At 43.8% G+C, this 18,206-nt stretch overlaps 4 protein-coding genes across 4 annotated transcripts in view; all 4 read left to right on the top strand.

Moving 5' to 3' along the window:
• LOC138609919 (single-stranded DNA-binding protein 2) overlaps positions 1 to 5,915 on the top strand; it is a 51,034-nt gene extending 45,119 nt beyond the window's left edge. Inside the window, exons 6-17 of the mRNA XM_069682605.1 lie at positions 80 to 139; positions 255 to 321; positions 1,444 to 1,514; positions 1,590 to 1,657; positions 1,957 to 2,005; positions 2,086 to 2,121; positions 2,232 to 2,286; positions 2,373 to 2,443; positions 2,613 to 2,691; positions 2,819 to 2,847; positions 2,934 to 3,032; positions 3,919 to 5,915. Coding sequence (XP_069538706.1) covers positions 80 to 139; positions 255 to 321; positions 1,444 to 1,514; positions 1,590 to 1,657; positions 1,957 to 2,005; positions 2,086 to 2,121; positions 2,232 to 2,286; positions 2,373 to 2,443; positions 2,613 to 2,691; positions 2,819 to 2,847; positions 2,934 to 3,032; positions 3,919 to 3,948 — 714 coding nt within the window. The 3' untranslated portion in view covers positions 3,949 to 5,915. The remainder of the gene's footprint in view (positions 1 to 79; positions 140 to 254; positions 322 to 1,443; positions 1,515 to 1,589; positions 1,658 to 1,956; positions 2,006 to 2,085; positions 2,122 to 2,231; positions 2,287 to 2,372; positions 2,444 to 2,612; positions 2,692 to 2,818; positions 2,848 to 2,933; positions 3,033 to 3,918) is intronic.
• Positions 5,916 to 7,360: 1,445 nt separating this feature from the next.
• Positions 7,361 to 9,687, top strand: LOC138610660 (uncharacterized). Its single transcript, XM_069683457.1, has 6 exons — positions 7,361 to 7,534; positions 7,990 to 8,132; positions 8,218 to 8,282; positions 8,649 to 8,786; positions 8,926 to 9,024; positions 9,113 to 9,687. Exons 1-6 carry the CDS (start codon positions 7,430 to 7,432, stop codon positions 9,166 to 9,168), a joined length of 606 nt encoding a protein of 201 aa, XP_069539558.1. The 5' UTR covers positions 7,361 to 7,429; the 3' UTR covers positions 9,169 to 9,687.
• Positions 9,688 to 11,831: 2,144 nt separating this feature from the next.
• Positions 11,832 to 13,796, top strand: LOC138610659 (uncharacterized). The gene is made up of 6 exons (XM_069683455.1): positions 11,832 to 12,244; positions 12,890 to 13,032; positions 13,158 to 13,219; positions 13,300 to 13,443; positions 13,535 to 13,633; positions 13,714 to 13,796. Exons 1-6 carry the CDS (start codon positions 12,140 to 12,142, stop codon positions 13,782 to 13,784), a joined length of 624 nt encoding a protein of 207 aa, XP_069539556.1. The 5' UTR covers positions 11,832 to 12,139; the 3' UTR covers positions 13,785 to 13,796.
• Positions 13,797 to 16,157: 2,361 nt separating this feature from the next.
• Positions 16,158 to 18,016, top strand: LOC138610531 (saxitoxin and tetrodotoxin-binding protein 2-like). The gene is made up of 6 exons (XM_069683293.1): positions 16,158 to 16,327; positions 16,740 to 16,882; positions 16,992 to 17,056; positions 17,160 to 17,288; positions 17,376 to 17,471; positions 17,556 to 18,016. The coding sequence occupies exons 1-6, from the start codon at positions 16,199 to 16,201 to the stop codon at positions 17,630 to 17,632; spliced, it is 639 nt and encodes a 212-aa protein (XP_069539394.1). The 5' UTR covers positions 16,158 to 16,198; the 3' UTR covers positions 17,633 to 18,016.
• The last annotated feature ends 190 nt before the right edge of the window (positions 18,017 to 18,206 follow it).

The following is an 18,206-nucleotide window of genomic DNA, read 5'->3' as shown; positions in this document are numbered from 1 at the left end:
TGTTTGACATGCATGTGATACGTTGTGTGCACAGTATTTAAACCCTGAGTGACTCGACCTGCTTTTATTCTCTTTTCAGCCCTTTATGTCACCTCGATACCCCGGAGGACCCAGACCACCCCTTAGATTACCCAACCAGGTAGGAGCCACACTGACACCTGCAGGCGGCAGGCAGAACTGTGGAGAGTAGAGCTGGAGTGACACGGATCTTTGTGACAGTAATGATAATGATGGTTGAATTATTCCCTCTGCAGGGACTTGGAGGAGTCCCAGGCAGCCAGCCGATGTTACCCAGTGGAATGGACCCCACGAGACAGCAAGGTACTCTTAAAGACACTGCGCTCAGCTGCAGTGTTGCTTTGACCTAAATGCTGAAGTAGGCGTGCTCACAGTGACGATGCCAAAATCTTGTTAAAGCATTTTAGCATGCTTACGTTTGTTTGTTAGCACTCAATTGAAAGTACAGCCGAGGACTATGCAGGTATTTACTCATAATGAAGCTTTAGAATAATTCATATTGTGACCATGGTGCTACGATGTATATGTTAAGCACTGAGGTTATTTCATGTCATCCTTTGAGGAACAGGAATGTCTTTACCAAAATGTGTACCAATCTATCTAGTACATGTTGATATTTATGCTCAAAGTCACAGATGTCACCATCATATCTGTAATAAAGGAACATTTGAGGGCTTACAAAGTCTCTGTTATATCTGTGTACTTATTTCAAGGCATCAGGACAAAAAAGGGAATCTAATTGTGTCACTAGAGGAACGTTTGGGGATCACAGAGATGAATCCTCTTCACCAAAAAACTGGTAGATTCTTGATCAGAACATAAAGTTGTGAACCTGCTGACACTTACATCCACAGAGCCTTTCTGCTAGTGTGGCTAAAACATGGTAACTAACCACACTGTCGCACTGACTTACATATATGTCTTCATTATGATGAACCTGGTTGCTGTAGTTTGTTCTGGAACAACTACATATTTAAAATCTGGAGAGTCACAGTGAAGATGACAGACGAGGCTCGTGAGATTTAAGTTCTATTATAAACGTGTTGTTCATGGTGATAAAGGAACATGTCACCTTTATGTGCCTTTGGTTACACAGACAATTCCCTTTAGCTCAATGAAATCATTGTTTGTTTTTATCTTAGTTGTATTTTTTGATAAAAGTAAAAACCTCGTTCTAGCCTTATAGTCCCCCCTCATCTGTAAAAACTGCTCTCTCCTCCAGACAACACATAAATTATGCATGAGTTAAAAAACAGTTACAACTCAACGCACTTAACTGTAAATAAATATATGATGTTTTATGCCAGACACAAAGGTCTCATTATCTAAGATACATGTGTCCTCCTGGGTTGTAAACACTACAGTGTCCAGACAAAGACGTAAGATACAAAAAAACATGAAGCTCATTTGTTTGTTTGTTTTCAGGACATCCAAATATGGGAGGGCCGATGCAGCGGATGACTCCACCCAGAGGCATGGTACCATTAGGGCCCCAGGTATGGAACCAGATGAGCTGTGAGGATATTCACAGTTCTCTCTTGTAGATGTAACTTCTCTCTGTTTTTTTTCAGAGTTATGGAGGTGGGATGAGACCACCACTGAATGCCCTCGTTGGTCCTGGGATGCCCGGCATGAACATGTGAGTGCTAGCTACATATTGTATCTCTAAGTTAGCACTGTAAAGTAGATGCAGTCAGCCTTTTCCACTGTAGGTTTTAATTACAACTTCACTATATCTTTCTGGTCCTTAGAGGTCTGGATGTGGATCTGGGATCCAGCTCTCCTTTATTTTCTCTTCCTTTTTCTTGCACTTCATGTTCCCATCCCCTCTCTCGGGCAACAGAAGCACTTGTTGTTGCCAACTCAGCCCAAATGAGCCGGAGAGAAAGAAGCTTGCCAAAAGCAGAAAACTGAAGTGTGTGTTTGTGTGTGTTTCAGGGGACCCGGTGGGGGTAGACCCTGGCCAAATCCTCCAAACTCCAATTCAGTAAGTGCTCACTCAAAGAGACCACAAAGAAAGTTACATTTTTTAAAGTTTCTTTCATGATTTTGCTTTTTATTTTGCAGACCCCGTACTCCTCTGCATCTCCAGGAAGTTATGTGGTAAGTAATGTATGTTTACATTTAAACTGTTAAGTCTGTGTACCTGCTGTTCAGGCTGTTATTCAAAAGGTCTTTAAGGAATCTTATGGAAATCAAACCTGTCATTTTAGGGACCTCCGGGAGGAGGCGGGCCCCCTGGGACGCCAATAATGCCAAGTCCAGCTGGTAAGCTCTTCCGGCGTGTGTGTGTGGCTGTGTATATACATATTTTATGTTTTCTATTCTCTAATTGTTTCTGTTTGTTGTGTCAGATTCAACCAACTCCGGCGACAACATGTACACTATGATAAACACAGTCCCTCCAGCTGGAAGCCGACCAAATGTGAGACTTTTTTCCTTTTCTGTGAATAACTGTGATCGAGTGAACTTAAGTGAGAACTGGTGTCGAAAGTCTTTGATTCCAAAAGTAAACATTATTTTTACCTTGTTGTTTTGTTTATGGTAAACTTTGGCACAGGTGTATTATTGTGTAATGTGTATGTGCTCCTCAGTTCCCTATGGGTGCAGGAGGCGACGGTCCATTAGGTGGGATGGCTGGAATGGAGCCTCATCACATGAACGGATCATTAGGTACAGGATCGAGTAGCAGCAGTCCACCTGCATGACACAAAATGTTTTATTAAACTTTATGCTGATTTGTCAAATAATTCATGCAAATGGAGAATTTGTTAACAGTGATTTGTGTTCCCTCTCTCAGGGTCAGGTGATATGGACAGTCTCCCCAAGGTAAGAGGAGATATTTATAGACTTTGACTGCATCATCTGATTGTTGTATCATTACTACTAAGCTGGGTTTGATAAACTCTTTACAGAACTCTCCTGGTAACTTAAGTATGAGTAACCAGCCCGGGACCCCCAGAGAGGACGGAGAGATGGGAGGAAACTTCCTCAACCCTTTTCAGAATGAAAGTGTAAGCTAATCGTGATCTACTGTGTGAGATGAACAGAGACACTCTTTACCGTAACTATTAAGAGGAATAGTTGACCATTAGCATGTTTTTAATGAAAACAGTTATTGTCTTCATTGCAGAAGGTTTGGTGAGAAGATAGACACCACTTCCCATACTGTACAGTTAAAATAATACTAAGGAAGCAGCCAATTAGCTTAGCTTAGCATAATGACTGGATGCCAGGGGAACAGCTTGAACAACTCGTCCTTTAGAGTGAAAAAGATTCTACTTACTATCACCTCTTAAATTTACTGCTTTACAAGTTATATCTGGTTTATTTAATCTCACAGCATCCAAAAGTGTATGAAGACAAGCTTTGGCTTCATGGGGGTTGTTACCTGAAAGCAGTGACTGGTTGCCTTGCAAGCAGTATAGCCAGCAACCTCACTGGTACAACATGACTGAACTGAAGGTCAATAAAATATGTGTTAATTAGTTAGTTTAAGAGGTGCAGTCAGTGGATTTTGTTACAGTCTGGCAGAGCGAGGCTAGGTGTTCTCCTTTGCTTTCCAGACTTTATGCTAAGCTAAGCTAGTTAGCTGCTTGCTATACAAGCTAGTGCTATATAAGTACAGTCCATTTACCATCCATTTAGCTGGAGCTGCATATTTACTGTGCAAAGATGTGAGTGGTTTTAATCTTTTCTTCTAACTTTATGCAGACATCAAAAACACACATATTCCATGATGTCGAACAATTCCTTTCATGTTCAAGATGGTTTCTAGTGCCCACATTCATCAAACAATTTGCCTGAAACCGTTGCATTTCAACTTCATGATACTTATGTAGCCCAAAAAACACTTTCCGTTCTCTCATGCACACATACTTTTTCTTCTCATCTCTGCAGTATTCTCCAAACATGACGATGAGCGTGTGAAGGCTCTGGAAGCAGACGTGATCAGTCGCCCAGTAAGCTGGTGTGGATCGGCGAAACGCAGAGAGACCGGATGTGATGTCATCAAGGCCAGTGACTCTTCGTCCGCCAACACCTGTCGAGTCAGGACATTTACCCCAGGCCCCGTCCTCCTACGACCCCCCAGCCTACCCTTCTGTTGTTCCGGTCCGCGTCACTTCTCTCCTGTTTTCTTCTCCCCCCTCTAAGTGGTGACTCTGCTACATTCATCAGTTCTTCTTCTGCATCTATAAGACTGTACAAAGGAACCAAATTGAAAAACCCAGAGGAGAACTCTTTGTATATTTCCATACCGTGTGTATGAGACTGTGCACACACTCCAGTCACAGACGGATGTCTCTGCCTTCTGCATCATATCACGGAGTTCATGCCCAAAACAAAAGGCCAGTATCCTATTTATCCTAAAGTTAACATTTTCAAGGACCTAAAGAGATATTGATTTATTAAGTGGAACATCTCTTCTCTTTTACCGACCAAAAACTCTGTCCATTACTGGAAGGTTTGTGGCGACGTCACAACCGTGTCACCGTGAGGTTTATTTACGGCTTTTGCAGATTTCTGTTGTCCTGTGCTTCAGAGCCTTTTGTGGTTGTCTTAATCTAACATTGACTTTGTACTCAACTCTGTTGTTTCTTTGCAATGCTGATCAAAATCAGCTCTTTGTTAAAAAATTATGATTCGCAGAAAAGCTTCAGAACAATCTGAAACATTTGCCTGGATTGAATAAAATGGTTACTGAATGGGAAAAAGAGCTTCTTTCGAGGCTTAAAGCAAGACTATGTAACTGTTTGAACAGCCAATAACAACAGGATCATTTGAGATTTTTTAAATACACTGAAGCAGCAGCAACAATGCCTAAGAGTCACCCTGCTGCATAAGTGGCTCTATAAGAATTAGCTTACATTTAGCATCCAAATGCTACTGGTCAAAGAGGCAAACCTCATAAGTGCACTGAATGTACAGACAGTGACTTTTAGTGCTTCAGTGAGGAGGAAGGTTTTATTTCTTCTTTCAAAAGTTACAAGACTTTTAATGAGATCTGCTAACTGTAATTTAAATCGAGAGAGCGGTGAGGAAAGCACTCGGGAAGAAGGTTTCATACTTCAGTATTTAACAATCAACTCTTGTTGCAGTTGAAACAGCGAGACCCCCCCCCCCAGTGAGGGTTTAACATTCTGTTGACTGCACAAGAGTGGGACAAAGTGAAAGTTCAGGAGAGGAAAAGATCGATGAAGTAGATCCTCTTTATGTGAGCATGTTATCCAACAAGTGGGGACGCTAAACCTTGATATTGTAGTCACATGATTTTTGTTTTTCTTTGCTGCCCGAGGCCGAATCTCATCTCTGGTTCTGTAAACCTAAATGATTTAAAAGCTGATGAAGTCACTTTGGTCACTCATTCTTTATGGTCATCCGGATAAACTGTGATCTCAGCGTGATGTGAAAGGCGGCTTGGTACAGAAAGCTAAAATAAGCTTGTTTTTAATCAATGTTTTCAACTTTTTTCACTGCCCAAGATGTTTGATCATCAATGTGTACAAAAGGTCGATACTCCTGTGAACATTCTCCCTCCCCCTCCCTTACTGCAAAGTGTACAGCTCACAAATGTAGCTCCTCTGTCTTGTATGTGTATTTGATAATATTATTATTTAAAGAAAAACCTGGAGAAAATTATTGCAAAAAGGGAGGGATGGACTGACGATGCAGAGATACTTTATTTTTATTTGTTGTGTTAGATTGAAGCCATAAGTGGGAGTACAAGAAGACACATTTGTAAATCGGATCATGTTTTCTGTTTTGTGGCAGTATATGGGACTCCATTTGTGATGTGTTCATTTTCTCTTTTTTATTCTTGTATTATGTTTTTGTAAATACACAGAGAAGTATTTCATGGGTTTTGAATATGCTAGTATAAAGCTTCTCTTCCCTTACTCAGAGTGTCGGCTCTTTTCATTTGTGAGGACTGTGTGTTTATGGACAGAACAGCAGCAAACTGAGCTTCATTCAAGGTTTACTGGCACTGTCATGGCTGCCACCCACTTTGTGACAGAGCAGGGTTCAGGATTATTCCTAGAAGTGGCCTGATGAGTGTGTGTAGGTATAATTGATTTATTAAGGTTTAACCGGCTATAGTCTGATTAATCTGGTTGGGTTCAGGTAAGGTCCCTCACTCTTTACCTCCCACTGAGTCACCCTGAAGGCCTTTGCCCCTGAGCAGTCCTGCAGCTGGACAGCTTCAGAAACACACTTACATAGAAATGTAGAATCTGTAGACAGGGATGTGGATTTTATGGATGGTAAGTGTTCTGGTTTCCATCTGTACTTCGCTTGCAGTCTGAGTAATATTGACCAATCACGTATCAGCAGGCTGCAGCGTACGCAGGAAAAACAGTCCGTGAGGAGAGCAAAAGCAGGCGGAACGTAATGCACCGTAATGACATCCCGGCTCCCATCAGCGGCTATCTGACGATGATTTATTAATCTGCATTTCAATTCAGCTAACAATCCGTACAAGATCTAAAATTCAACTTGAGATAAATTCCCTCGACGGAGTGTCGCGAAGCCGATAGGTGTTCAGATTCCCGACTTCCTCGAATCCATCGTGATCGATCCGACCTCCGTTCAACAAACGAGCATTTTAAAAATTGTTTTCTTCTCTTCTTGAGGATAGACCTGACAAAGCTTAATTTTACTAATCTGCATTATGATGTCAATGTTAATTAAAGTAAATCAAAAGAAAAACAAAGGAAGAAGCTTGACGCTAACCTCTGGCTACATGCCCGGAGTGTTCACCTTTGTCCCCAGAGCCTGTATCGTCTCAGACTATAGGCTACGGGATCAGAGATTGACAGGAGAGTAGCTGTGTAGTTTAGAGCGATGTCTAAACACATCCATTAAAAATGTTGTATTAAAAAAGTTGTATAATCCGAATGAGATCTGGTGACTGTGAGGGCCAAAGCTTACGATTTACCTAACCTTTTATTGTACTCAAACCGTTCAGCTACCACATATCATCCCGGAGAATTTAAAAGTGAGGCTTTGATCACCTACAGAAGGAATCATTCATCCTGGACAATAGAAGAAAGACGGAGGCAGCACAAGCACATGCAACAAACGAATGAGGCCCATATGAAATATTCATCCTCATCTATTGCATGGAAAGTAGAAGACATAGGAGTAGCTTGCAAATAAAGTCTCTTGCAGCAGTGCAAAAGTCCATCTGTACAAATGCGCTTTGGTCTCTGCAGAGGTGCATATGTTACACAATCCCACCTTTTTCACTCACAAACTCTAGCCCGCCCACCTCTCTCTCTCTCTCTTCCCCCCTCTCTCAAATATTTATGTGACTTCCCCGCTGCCAGTCTTCACATCAGCCTCCCTGCAGGAGTAGAGTGCGGTTGTCCTGTTTTTGCTGTGGTATCCAGTTGACATTTGGTGTTTAATCATGTCTGTTCAGTTTTGTTTGGCTCTGCTGGCTCTTTCCTCTCTGACTGCTGCCTCTGATCAAGAGTGTGACGAGCTGATCAAACCTCTGCAGGATCGAAGCCGGGTACGTTTTACTCAGCATTAACACATCAGATGTTCTTTGTTTTGAATTGAAATACACCTGAAGGCTGGAACTGTGAGAGAGACCAGCTTTGTTTTCAAAAGCTCAAGTTGCTGTTGCGAAACAACTTAGGATGCAATAAGAAGCATGGTGTGTGTTTGGGGGTGTAGTTGCATGGAGGAGCTCACTGTCACAAAATCTATTAGCTTAATCTGCACTGTGATTGAACCATATTTTTATAGAACATTTCCATGTTGTATCTTCTGAACATTCTGTAACTGGGGTACCACATCTGTATTTCTCATCTCTCGACTTCTGTTGTTGTTGATGTTAGCCAGAACAAGAACATCTGTTTTTCACCCTGGTCAGAGAATTTAGTGGACCCATGAGGATTCCCACAACCCTCGCTGCAGACTCCGGATTATATCATCCTTTGTATTTTGTGTATCTCTGTCCAGATTTCTGGGAAATGGATATTCTTTGCTGGAACAGCAGATCATAATGAAGTCCTGGAGGAACTTAAAATGATCACCAGCTCCTGGATTGAATTCTCCCCTGAACCTGACAGTGAGGATGTGGTCCTTCACTATGGAGACAAAATGTAATGTTAATACTTCAGAGGCGAGCAGGTGTCTGGTGAGACTTCCTGAAGTTTTTATGCTTATTGTGTCTTTTTTTTTTACAAGGAATGGAGAATGTCATCATGGAAAGGCTAATTTCACCTTCACAGGAAACACCACCAAGGTGACGTGTAAGTATTGTGGGAATGTTCCGGGCATCATTAAAGGGTAACTCGTCTAAATTTAAACTCATATGGGGGGGCAATTTATTTTATGACGTTTATTTGGTGACCCCCGGCTTCCCCCCTGGAGAGCAAAGAAGGATCATCTTGCTTATGAAGGCCAGTTGGCTGATTGAAGTACCATTTGGGGATGAGGTAGGGGGTTTTGACACTGTATATAAGCTTGAACACAAAATGTAAGTAAAGACACGTGATTCATAACATTGAGTTTGCTTGTTCTTCACAAATTATCTTCAGGAGGAGAATTTCCCTCACAGTTTTCTATTTAAGCCGCAATCACTAGAAATGTTGACCTCCTGCTTATCTGTCTAATAGTTTACCCTAACGGCTCCACCCGTGAGCATCTTGGAAAGCACCTGGTGACCTGTCCTGACTGCGTCATGTGGACGGACGACTCGGTGTCAGAGGGCCAAAACAAGGAGACCAGAAGAGCCAGAAACCTCTACCTCTTCAGTCAGTTCAGTTTTCTTGAACAGCTTTTCTGTACATGGACGTGTAAAACCCCAAAACTCAATGTTAACACTTAATTCTGTTAATTATTATTTCTTTACTAGTAAATTAGATAACATTACTCTCCCTCCCTGCCCCGCAGCAAAGTCTGGGAAACTGGATGCAGCTCAGCTGGAGGTTTTAAAGAAGCAGGCTGCGTGTCTCAACTTACTGTCCGAGTTCCACTTTGGAAAAGCCACAGGTACGATGCTGGATAATGTATGAACAAACTAACTTAACCAATAACTTATTTAGGCGCTTATCAACCTGATTCCCTGCCTCTGTTTCAGACCTGTGCCCTGATAACAAGGCCGAAGAGGAACCGTCGTCAGCCCAAACCAACTGAGGACTCAGGTTACTCAAGGAGTCCAAGTTGAATTAAAGTGTTCTCTCTTAAAAATGTGTTAACGCCCTGAAACATGGATTCCACCTGAATGCGCTCTTCTTATAAACTTGTTTATGTTTGTAGGCTTCTAGTTACAGTCTGAGGTTTAAAGCATTTATAGCTGACAGCCTCCAGTGATTTGTGATCTCCATTCACTGGCTGTGACTGTTTTACATTTAAACTGTGTGAAGTCAAAGACAGAAGAACGAAGCAGCGCTGAGGTTTTCATGCCCACTCTTTTATCACCTCAACACTAGTCTTTTTGTGTTGTGTGCTTGCCATTGGGGCCCCTTGAAGGATGCAGAGAAATGCTTTAACATGGCAGTGAGACACTTCTGCTGGAGTGCAGCCCTCTCTGAAGTTTTTTTTTTTTTCTTTCATTTTTTGACTTTACTTCATGCAACTTTGTCTCACTCAGTTTTACCACTTTTAACCATCATGTATCCATCGAATGTGTCTCAATAAAACTGTATTATCCCCCCCCCCTCTATGGCTTCAGTATCTCCAAACCATAAAAACATAACCTGTATGAAGTAGATGTGAGTTACGCAGCCTCACAAGGAACACAATGATACAGCTGGGGTTTATAGTGTAAACAGCCTCCAAGCTGCAGAGGATAGTTGAGCGGGAAGCCAGAGGCATGGATGCCGATGGGAGGTCAGAAGCTCGGACACTGGCAGGTCAGCCACGGAACCAGGGATCTGCTAAGGCACAATCACAGGACATTGCTGTAGTTTAGCAGCAGAATCAGGAGTCTTTTGCAGCAGCAGCTCTGCAAGAACAGGAGTCTGTTGCAGTGCAGGCTCTGTGAGAATGGTAGTGGCTTGCAGCAGTGCAGACTCTGCGGGAAAGGGGAACTTTTGCTGCAGTTCATTAGAGGTTTTTGCAGCAACTCAGCAGGAACAGGTACCTTTTCCAGCAGCTCCGCAGAAAAGGGAGATTGTAGAATCTCAGCAGGAACAGGGGAAGAGTGCCGCAGTTCTACAGGGACAGGAGTCAGCTGGGCCGCTTGCAGGTAGCCTGGCAGGACATGGGCAGGGAAGACAAATGTGATTTCAGGCAGCTTGCAGGGAGCCTGGTTGGGCATCGGCAGAGACTGCAAATGGGATTTCAGGCTGAGAATCGGCAGGGACAGTCAACTAGAACACAGGGCTTACAGCCAACTGGAACAGAGGGTCAGAAGTCGGGCTAGGAGTCGGCCGATCTTCCAACTGCAACGTTGGGTCAGGATTTGGCCGGGGACCAAATAGGACTGGTGGAAGTTCTGTGGTGCTGGGCAGTGGGGGCTCTTGGGGCACTGGAAAGCTGAGATGGGCAATGATGTCAGGAACCATGACGACGCGTCTCTTTCTGTGGCACCCACAGGAACCAGTGTAAATGGCCAGGCAAGTCCCAGTCCAAGGATTTTGATGGATGTCAATCTGGCTCCTCACACTGCCCACAGAAGGCTCACTTATTTCAGGCAATTCTGCTGCCTGCCTGCTAGCCTCCAGTTTGTTCCTTGCATCAAGCCAGCTAGCCTTGGCTCTGCTATTCACTTCCCTGCATCCCTACCAGCTAGTCTCAATCCCAGTTGGCTAGTTCTGGGCCTGGCTGCCACCTCTCTGTTCCTGTTTCTGTGGTAGCCAGAAACCTGCCTGATCCTGTCCTGGAGCCACCTTCTAGAAAGCCCTTCAGAAAGAAGTTTGTCTCTTACCAATGTGGTGCCACTGCCCAACACCCCAGAGTCTCTGCTGCCCAGCACCAAAGAGACCCAGCTGCCCAGCTTCCCAGAAACTTGTTCTGGGAAAGAAAGTTTCTCAGCGACAAAGAACTGCTCCCAGCACCTGTGTTCCAGTTGGCAGCCTGGCCGACTCCTGCTCCTGTCCCGACTCCTGCTCCTGTCCCGACTCCTACTCCTGCCCCTGTGTTCCAGTCAGTTGTTCAGGCTTACTCGCAGTCTGAATCCACTGACCTCAAGGCCGCAGTCCCTGCCAAGCGCCGCAGGCCTCCTGTCCCCGTCGAGCGCTGTAGGCCCCCAGTCCCTGTCGAGCGCCACAGGCCCCAACTTCAATTGGAGGCCCGGCTGACACCTGCCCCTGCAGAACTCCACCGCCCCTTGCCCATCCTCTGGTCGGCCCCCTGGCCACCCTCCAGACCTGCTCTGGCCATCTGCCCTGCCACCAGGCCTCTGCCCGAGTTGTCCTGCACCCAGGTCCATCTTGGACTAATTCCCTCCTCCAGGCCCCCTCCACCTGCCCAGCTCCACTTGAAATGTTTTTGGACTTTGTTTTTCTTCTCCGTCTCCCTAGAGGGGGGTACTGTCACAGTCCTGAGTTTGGTTTTTAGAGTTTCCTGTCTTGTTATGTAGTTCTTGCCCCATGTATGTCCTGTCTTGTTTAACTTCCTGCCTTTTTTTTTTTGCTGCCGTACCCTAGCCCGTTTATTATGATTTTTGTTCCTGGACTACTTTCATTTTTCTTTCGCCTGCCGTACCTGAACTTCGTAAGCCTTTTCTGTTGTCATTAAATAACACTAGCACCTACCTGTCTGTCTGTCTGTCTGTCTGTCTGTCTGTCTGTCTGTCTGTCTGTCTGTGCCTGCATTTGGGTCCAGTTTTTCCTGCTCTCCAGCATTTCATGACAAGAGTGCAACTTTACTCTATGATACAGCATCATAAATGTCTCTTATGCACATGCAATAAACATGACACATATGAAACGTTCATTCCTATCTTTAGCATTAAAGAAGAAGACAAATAAAGACTCTTGCAGTGCAAAAATCCATCTGTACATATACTCTTTGGTCTCTGCAGAGGTGCAAACAACATATTACACAATCCAAATATTTAAGTGACTTCCCCTCTGCCAGTCTGCCATCAGCCTCCCTGCAGGAGTAGAGTGCAGTTGTCCTGTTTTTGCTGTGGTATCCAGTTGACATTTGGTGTTTAATCATGTCTGTTCAGTTTTGTTTGGCTCTGCTGGCTCTCTCCTCTCTGACGGCTGCAGATGATTCAGGGTGTAATGAGCTGATCAAACCTCTGCAGGATCGAAGCCGGGTACGTTTTACTCAGCATTAACACATCAGATTTTCTTTGTTTTGAATTGAAATACACCTGAAGGCTGGAACTGCAATATGATGTGTTCATGTCATGATGCCCCAAACATCTGGGCTTTGAGATCCACAAGATTTGTTTTCAGAAAATCTGGTTGCTGAAGAAAAATACATTTCATAAAGTGACCAGGGAATAAAACTATAATACATTACAACAGGTGGATTTGTATGCTTTTGCATTTGAGGTTAACTTCCATGTTGTATCTTTGTGTGACTTCGGTACCACATCTGTATTTCTCACCTCTGTCGTTGTTGATGAGGGACCACAAGGTTCTCCCCTGTTAGCTTGATGTTAGCCAGAAGAAGAACATCTGGTATCACTTAAACTGTTTTTCACCCCGGTCAGAGAATTTAGTGGACCCCTGCCATGTGGACTTACATGACCACGTACTATAAAAGCTTGTTCTGCCCTTGTCCCAAAGCAGACTCTGGATTGTATTTTGGTTTTCTCATGGAATGTCCACAAACCAGAATCTGATCCAAACTAACTGAATGTCCCTTTTTTCCCCCAGATCTCGAAGGTAGTCCAGAATACTAAAAGAATTGTTTGATTCAAATGTGCCTTTTCATTTTGTGTATCTGTGTCCAGCTCTCTGGGCAGTGGATATTCGTTGCTGGAACATCTAATGATAAAGAAGTCCTGGAGGAACTTAAAATAAGCACCAGCATCTGGATGGAACTCTCCCTTTATCCTGACAGAGACGATGTGAACATCCATGTTGCAGAAAATGTGTAACTGTTAATCTTTAGAAAATTTATGTTACTATAATTACTATATACTATACTTCAAAGAGATGCAAGTGTCTAGTGAGACTTACTGCTGTTTGTGTGTGTTTATTGTGTTCACCTCTCCTAAGGACTGAGGAGTGTATTTACGGAAAGGTTAATCTCACCTTCTCAGGAAACTCCACCATGATATGTAAGTGTACTAAGACACATACAGTATTCTCTTTGCCATGCGTTAACTAGAAATGCTAAACTTGTGTTTATATTGAATAGCTCACAATAACAGCTCCACTGATGGGCCTAAGCATTGGAAGCACCTGGCGACCTGCCCTGACTGTGCCCTGTGGACAGATGACTCGGTGTCGCCGGGCCGAAACAAGGAGACGAGAGCCAAAGCCAGAATCCTCTTCCTCTTCAGTCAGTTCACAGTTTTATCTTTCCTATTTATTTACTAGTTAATTAGATAACACTAACTAGATAACATTACTGCCCCTGCCCTGCCCTGCAGCAAGGTCTGGGACACTGGATGCAGCTCAGCTGGAGGTTTTCAAGAAGCAGGCTGCGTGTCTCAACTTTCTGTCCGAGTTCCACTTTGGAGAACTCAAAGGTACAATACAATACAGTGTATTAACTAACTAGCTAACCAATTTAGGCGCTTGTCAACCTGATTCCCTGCCTCTGTTTCAGACCTGTGCCCTGATAAGAAGGCCGAAGAGGAACCGTCGTCACCTACAGCCCAAGCCCACTCTGAGGACTGATGTTACTCCAAGTTGAATTAAAGTATTCTCTCTTAAATGCGTGTCTTCTATTATGCATATACAGCATTTCATGAGTTTAATGTATCGTTTTTTTGTGCATAAATTCAATCTATTTATAGTCTCTGGCTCTTATAATGTTTGCTAACACCAAGTGGTGTAGTGTTTCCTGGAGAAGTGGGTATACTCTTAATTCATGCCCTGTTTTTGAGCAGCCCATTCAGCAAAGGATAGACGCCCTGTTTTATAAACAGTGACATGTAAGACTACTCTATTTATTTTACCCAAAAATGGGCCAGTAGTATTTGCACATTGTCACATATTTAACATAATTTCTGCTGCTTGACTAATGAATAAGGATTATTTAATTATGAAATTACTGACCCATTACTGCCCACAGACTAGTGAGAGACAGCTACATAATTATGCATTTTGAGTGAACTGTTCCTCATTCCTTACTCCATCCACACCTGAAAATTGGACAACTATTCTCTCACCTTGCCAGTAGTCCATACAGGCCAGTAGTTTCTTTTGTAAACACTCTTGGAACAGCTGATTTGCAACAGATAGTGTAGGCCAGAGTCTGCCACTATTATAATTACTTGACCAGGAGCAGTTTGCAGATATTACGTCTACAGAAAAACAACAAACGTGATTGACTGACAGGCTATAGCCTAAATGTAACAAGGTAAACAATGACCACAAGCTATTCAAATGTGGAAAGTCACCCCAGTAATCTTAAAAATCTTTTTTTAAAAAGCGCCCACACACCGTAGTTGACGTCTTCATCAGCTTCATCAGCCGGCATCTTTAGCTGTGGGTGAAGAAGCGGCATGGGCATCCTCTGCGACGGGGGTGGGGGACGGACCGAGCGCGCTCCCAGAGTGTGGGCAAACGGAGCTGCTAGCATCGCTAAGATTAGCTGAGCTGCTGGCCGGTGTAGATTCGCGAGGACATTTGCAATTGAGAAAGGACATTTTTGTTTGAATCGCTCGCTTCATCTTCCCTGGCTGTTCATTAACGTCACATAGCGTATTCTAAGGGGCGAATAGTTTAAAAGTGAACAAAATTACCGTTAGGCAATAATTATTTTCCCAGGTATCACCGCTCTACTCTGCCTCTGATTGGCTCATCAGTCCTGCATAATGAGTACTGGCCAATGAGAGGCAGCGTAGGGTGGGTCAGGCATGCCACCATCCTATGAAAGATAATTGGGCAATTTGGCTTGCATACATGAATGTTGCGCATCAGAGGGGATTGAGAAGACACCACTGCTAACACCACTATGAACTGTCCAGTGAGTCCTTTTGTGATCTCCATTCACTGACTCAAGTCAAATACAGAAGAATGAAGCAGCGCTGACTCTTTTACCACCTCAACACTAGTCTTTTTGTGTTGTCTGCTTGCCATTGGGGCCCCTTGAAGGATGCAGACAAACAATTTAACATGGTAGTGAGACACTTCTGCTGGAGTGCAGCCCCAACCAAAGAGAAGTGCAACTTTAACCATCAGGTATCCATTGAAAGCATCTCAGTAAAACCATATTATCTCTCCCTCACTCAATACAGCTTAAGTGTGTCTAAAAGAATGAAAACAGTAAACACAATAACAGAAAGACACGCAGTATACAATACTGCATGTGTTACTTACATAACCTCCCCATAACTTTACAAAACGATTACATACAGTGATTTATCGGGATCAGCCAAAAACCCAGAAACAAAAAAAGATCCACACACCAAGGTGACTTAAAAAAAGACCTTTGCTTCCAGTCTTTGCTTCAAGTGACACGTTGTAACGTATTTCACTCTTAATTAAAAATATATCCCCTCTCCAAAAGACAGTTCCCCTGAAAAAAGGGGGGAGTTCATGTTATGTAACCTTGGAGCTGCCACAAGGAATCAAAGAGACTTGAGGTTAAAGACGTTGTCCATCTTTCGTGTGTTCAGTGTATCTAAACCTCTTTAAAGTAAATAGAAATATGTGTAATGTGTCAAAGCTGTTATTGGTGTAAGAATAAAGATTCAAATGCAATGGGAGACGCGTCTGTGTCTGTGTGTGTTTGTCTCTCTGTTCTTTTTGCCTTTTTGTGTGTGTGTTCAGTTTGAGTGTGTGTGTTAGTTTGCAGAGGGGGTGTTCACACACTGAAAGATGCAGGGGTCTTGCTATTCAGCCTCTGCCAGCTGGCTGTTATGTAACAAGATAAATAGGACACAATCCCTCGCAGAGTGGATGTGAAAAGTAAAGAAAAATCCTTTTGTCCAGGAGAAGAGTAGTATTAGTGTGTGTGTGTGTGTGTGTGTGTGTGTGTGTGTGTGTGTGTGTGGGCCGGCCCCCTGTTACACAACACATCCCCAGGTTCCTGTGAGGAGTTTCTAGCTGGCAGGACCGGGACACTAGTGTTGCTCTGTGGCTGCATGCTGTCTGGAGTCATGGCTGCACAGCTGGTTGTAGCTCTGCTGGCTCTCGCCTCCCTGTGTGCTGCTGCTCCTGAACCGGACTGTAAAGAGCTGGTGAAGCCTCTGGTGCTGGACAGCCACAGCCCCGTGAGTATCACTCATCGTTTGTTACTATAGCAGCGCGTAGATGCGAGGAGGCTCGGGCGCCGACTGCGGAGTGTTAACGTAACTTGAAAAGCTGTTGTGCAGGTTTTTTGCCGTCTAATTGCAGTAAAGAAGTTTACCATCACTTGGTCATAAGTTGAGCTTAAACTTTTTTCTGTGCACATTTATGCATCTTCAGGAGCTTGAATCATATTGCAATCCAACTTCATCAGCAGACTAAGCGGCCTAGTTGTCATGACAGTAGAGACGTTAGAATGATTTCTCCGTACGTTGCTGCTTTAAACACTTTTTTCTTTCTCTGTTTGTGAGGTTTTTTTATGCTTACATAACTGGTCTGAATTGAGCCCCTTTTTGGTGAGATAAACAATAATAAATGCTTCTGTGTTTGTGTCAGATCTATGGGAAGTGGGTGCTCCACGTGGGGTCATGGGACGAGCCTGGCCTGAAGAGCGACCTGGTGACAGTGAACGCCTCCTGGGTGGAACTGTCGGCTTCGTCAGACAGCGGAGTCATGACCGTGTACTGGGCCGACCGCCTGTAAGGACACTGACCTCTCTGACCTTTCTTTCACGTACAGATGATGATACGGTTAAGAGTGTAGGTAGAAAGGTTGATTGTTGAATCTTTTGTTTTATTCTTCTTAAAGGGGAGATAAATGCCTCCAGGGTCTGGCCAATGCCACCGTCTCTGGGATGACCAGCCACACCACATGTATGTGTCTCGAAATATAAGCACTATCTCTACGTGATACAGCCAAATAATGTGACATCCAATAGATGTGTGAAAATAAACCAGTCTTTCCTGATGTTCACAGTTAATATCAACGGTCACACTTCATACCATGATGGGAAGTACTATGAGACCTGCAGCGACTGCCTCCTGTCCGAAGACACCACCCTCCTCCCTGACGGCAAATCAAAGGGGCGATACCTTTTCCTCTTTAGTAAGTGTTCTTTCTCTTCCATCCAATATTTGAGTAAAACTTAAGATTCTGAGCAGCGTTTTTATTCCTCTGCCCGCTCTTTTAAAGCAAAGACCGGCGCTCTGGAGCCATCTGAGCTGGAGACGTTCAAGAAGCAGGCCGAGTGTCTCAACTTCCCCCCGCAGTACCACTATGGAGGCTCAGGTCAGCCACCCCGTCAGCTCTGTGTGTTCCTCACATTTACCTCATGCTATTTTCTTTAACATCCACTCATTGTTGTTATTTCAGATCTGTGTCCGGATGACAGGGAAGCTGCTTCTCCCGCAGAGAACACAGAAGCTGAAGTCGAGCCTCCTGCGAACTGAAGCAGAACGAACCGCACTCACACGCTCAAGCACATACAGCTTAACCCGCACTAAATAGAGTTGTAATATGAACTTCTTGTCCACTGATTTAACATTGTGCAGTACAATAACTTTTTCATCTTGCAGGTGGTTTCAGCAGCAGTGATGAGTTCAAGGCCGGATGTTAGATCTGTGGTCATGTGCAGCAGTTTTAATACCTGCTAAACTGGATGAACTTTTATTATGTGTTAAGGAAATGTGAATGTGATCTGAGTCGCTCATGGCATATTGTAGCAGGTACAGTAACGGCTGAAAAATATCGTCTTTAACCATTTTAACCATCTGTAAATAGTTGACTGTTTTTTGCTGCTTGTGTGAGATGAATAAAACAGCTTCCAGTCTCAATCGGCTTCGTGTTCAAGTCATTTATTTCCCTTTATTCAGAAAAGGTGCTCTCAGCTCCTACCTCCTTTTTCCAATACGACAGAAGATGCCAGACACTCAGCTGACCCATGTGTAATGATTATACGCTTCATCAAAACTATTACTGCTCTTCTCAATTGCAACGCTGTTCCCAGAAGCTTTGACAAAGGCT

The sequence above is a fragment of the Semicossyphus pulcher genome, unplaced genomic scaffold (genome assembly GCF_022749685.1).
Source record: "Semicossyphus pulcher isolate SPU_LCO1_2020_fin unplaced genomic scaffold, fSemPul1.0.p SCAF_6, whole genome shotgun sequence".
Taxonomy (NCBI): domain Eukaryota; kingdom Metazoa; phylum Chordata; class Actinopteri; order Labriformes; family Labridae; genus Semicossyphus; species Semicossyphus pulcher.
Note: the sequence above shows the minus strand (reverse complement) of the source record. Positions and strands in the feature narration are given on the sequence as shown.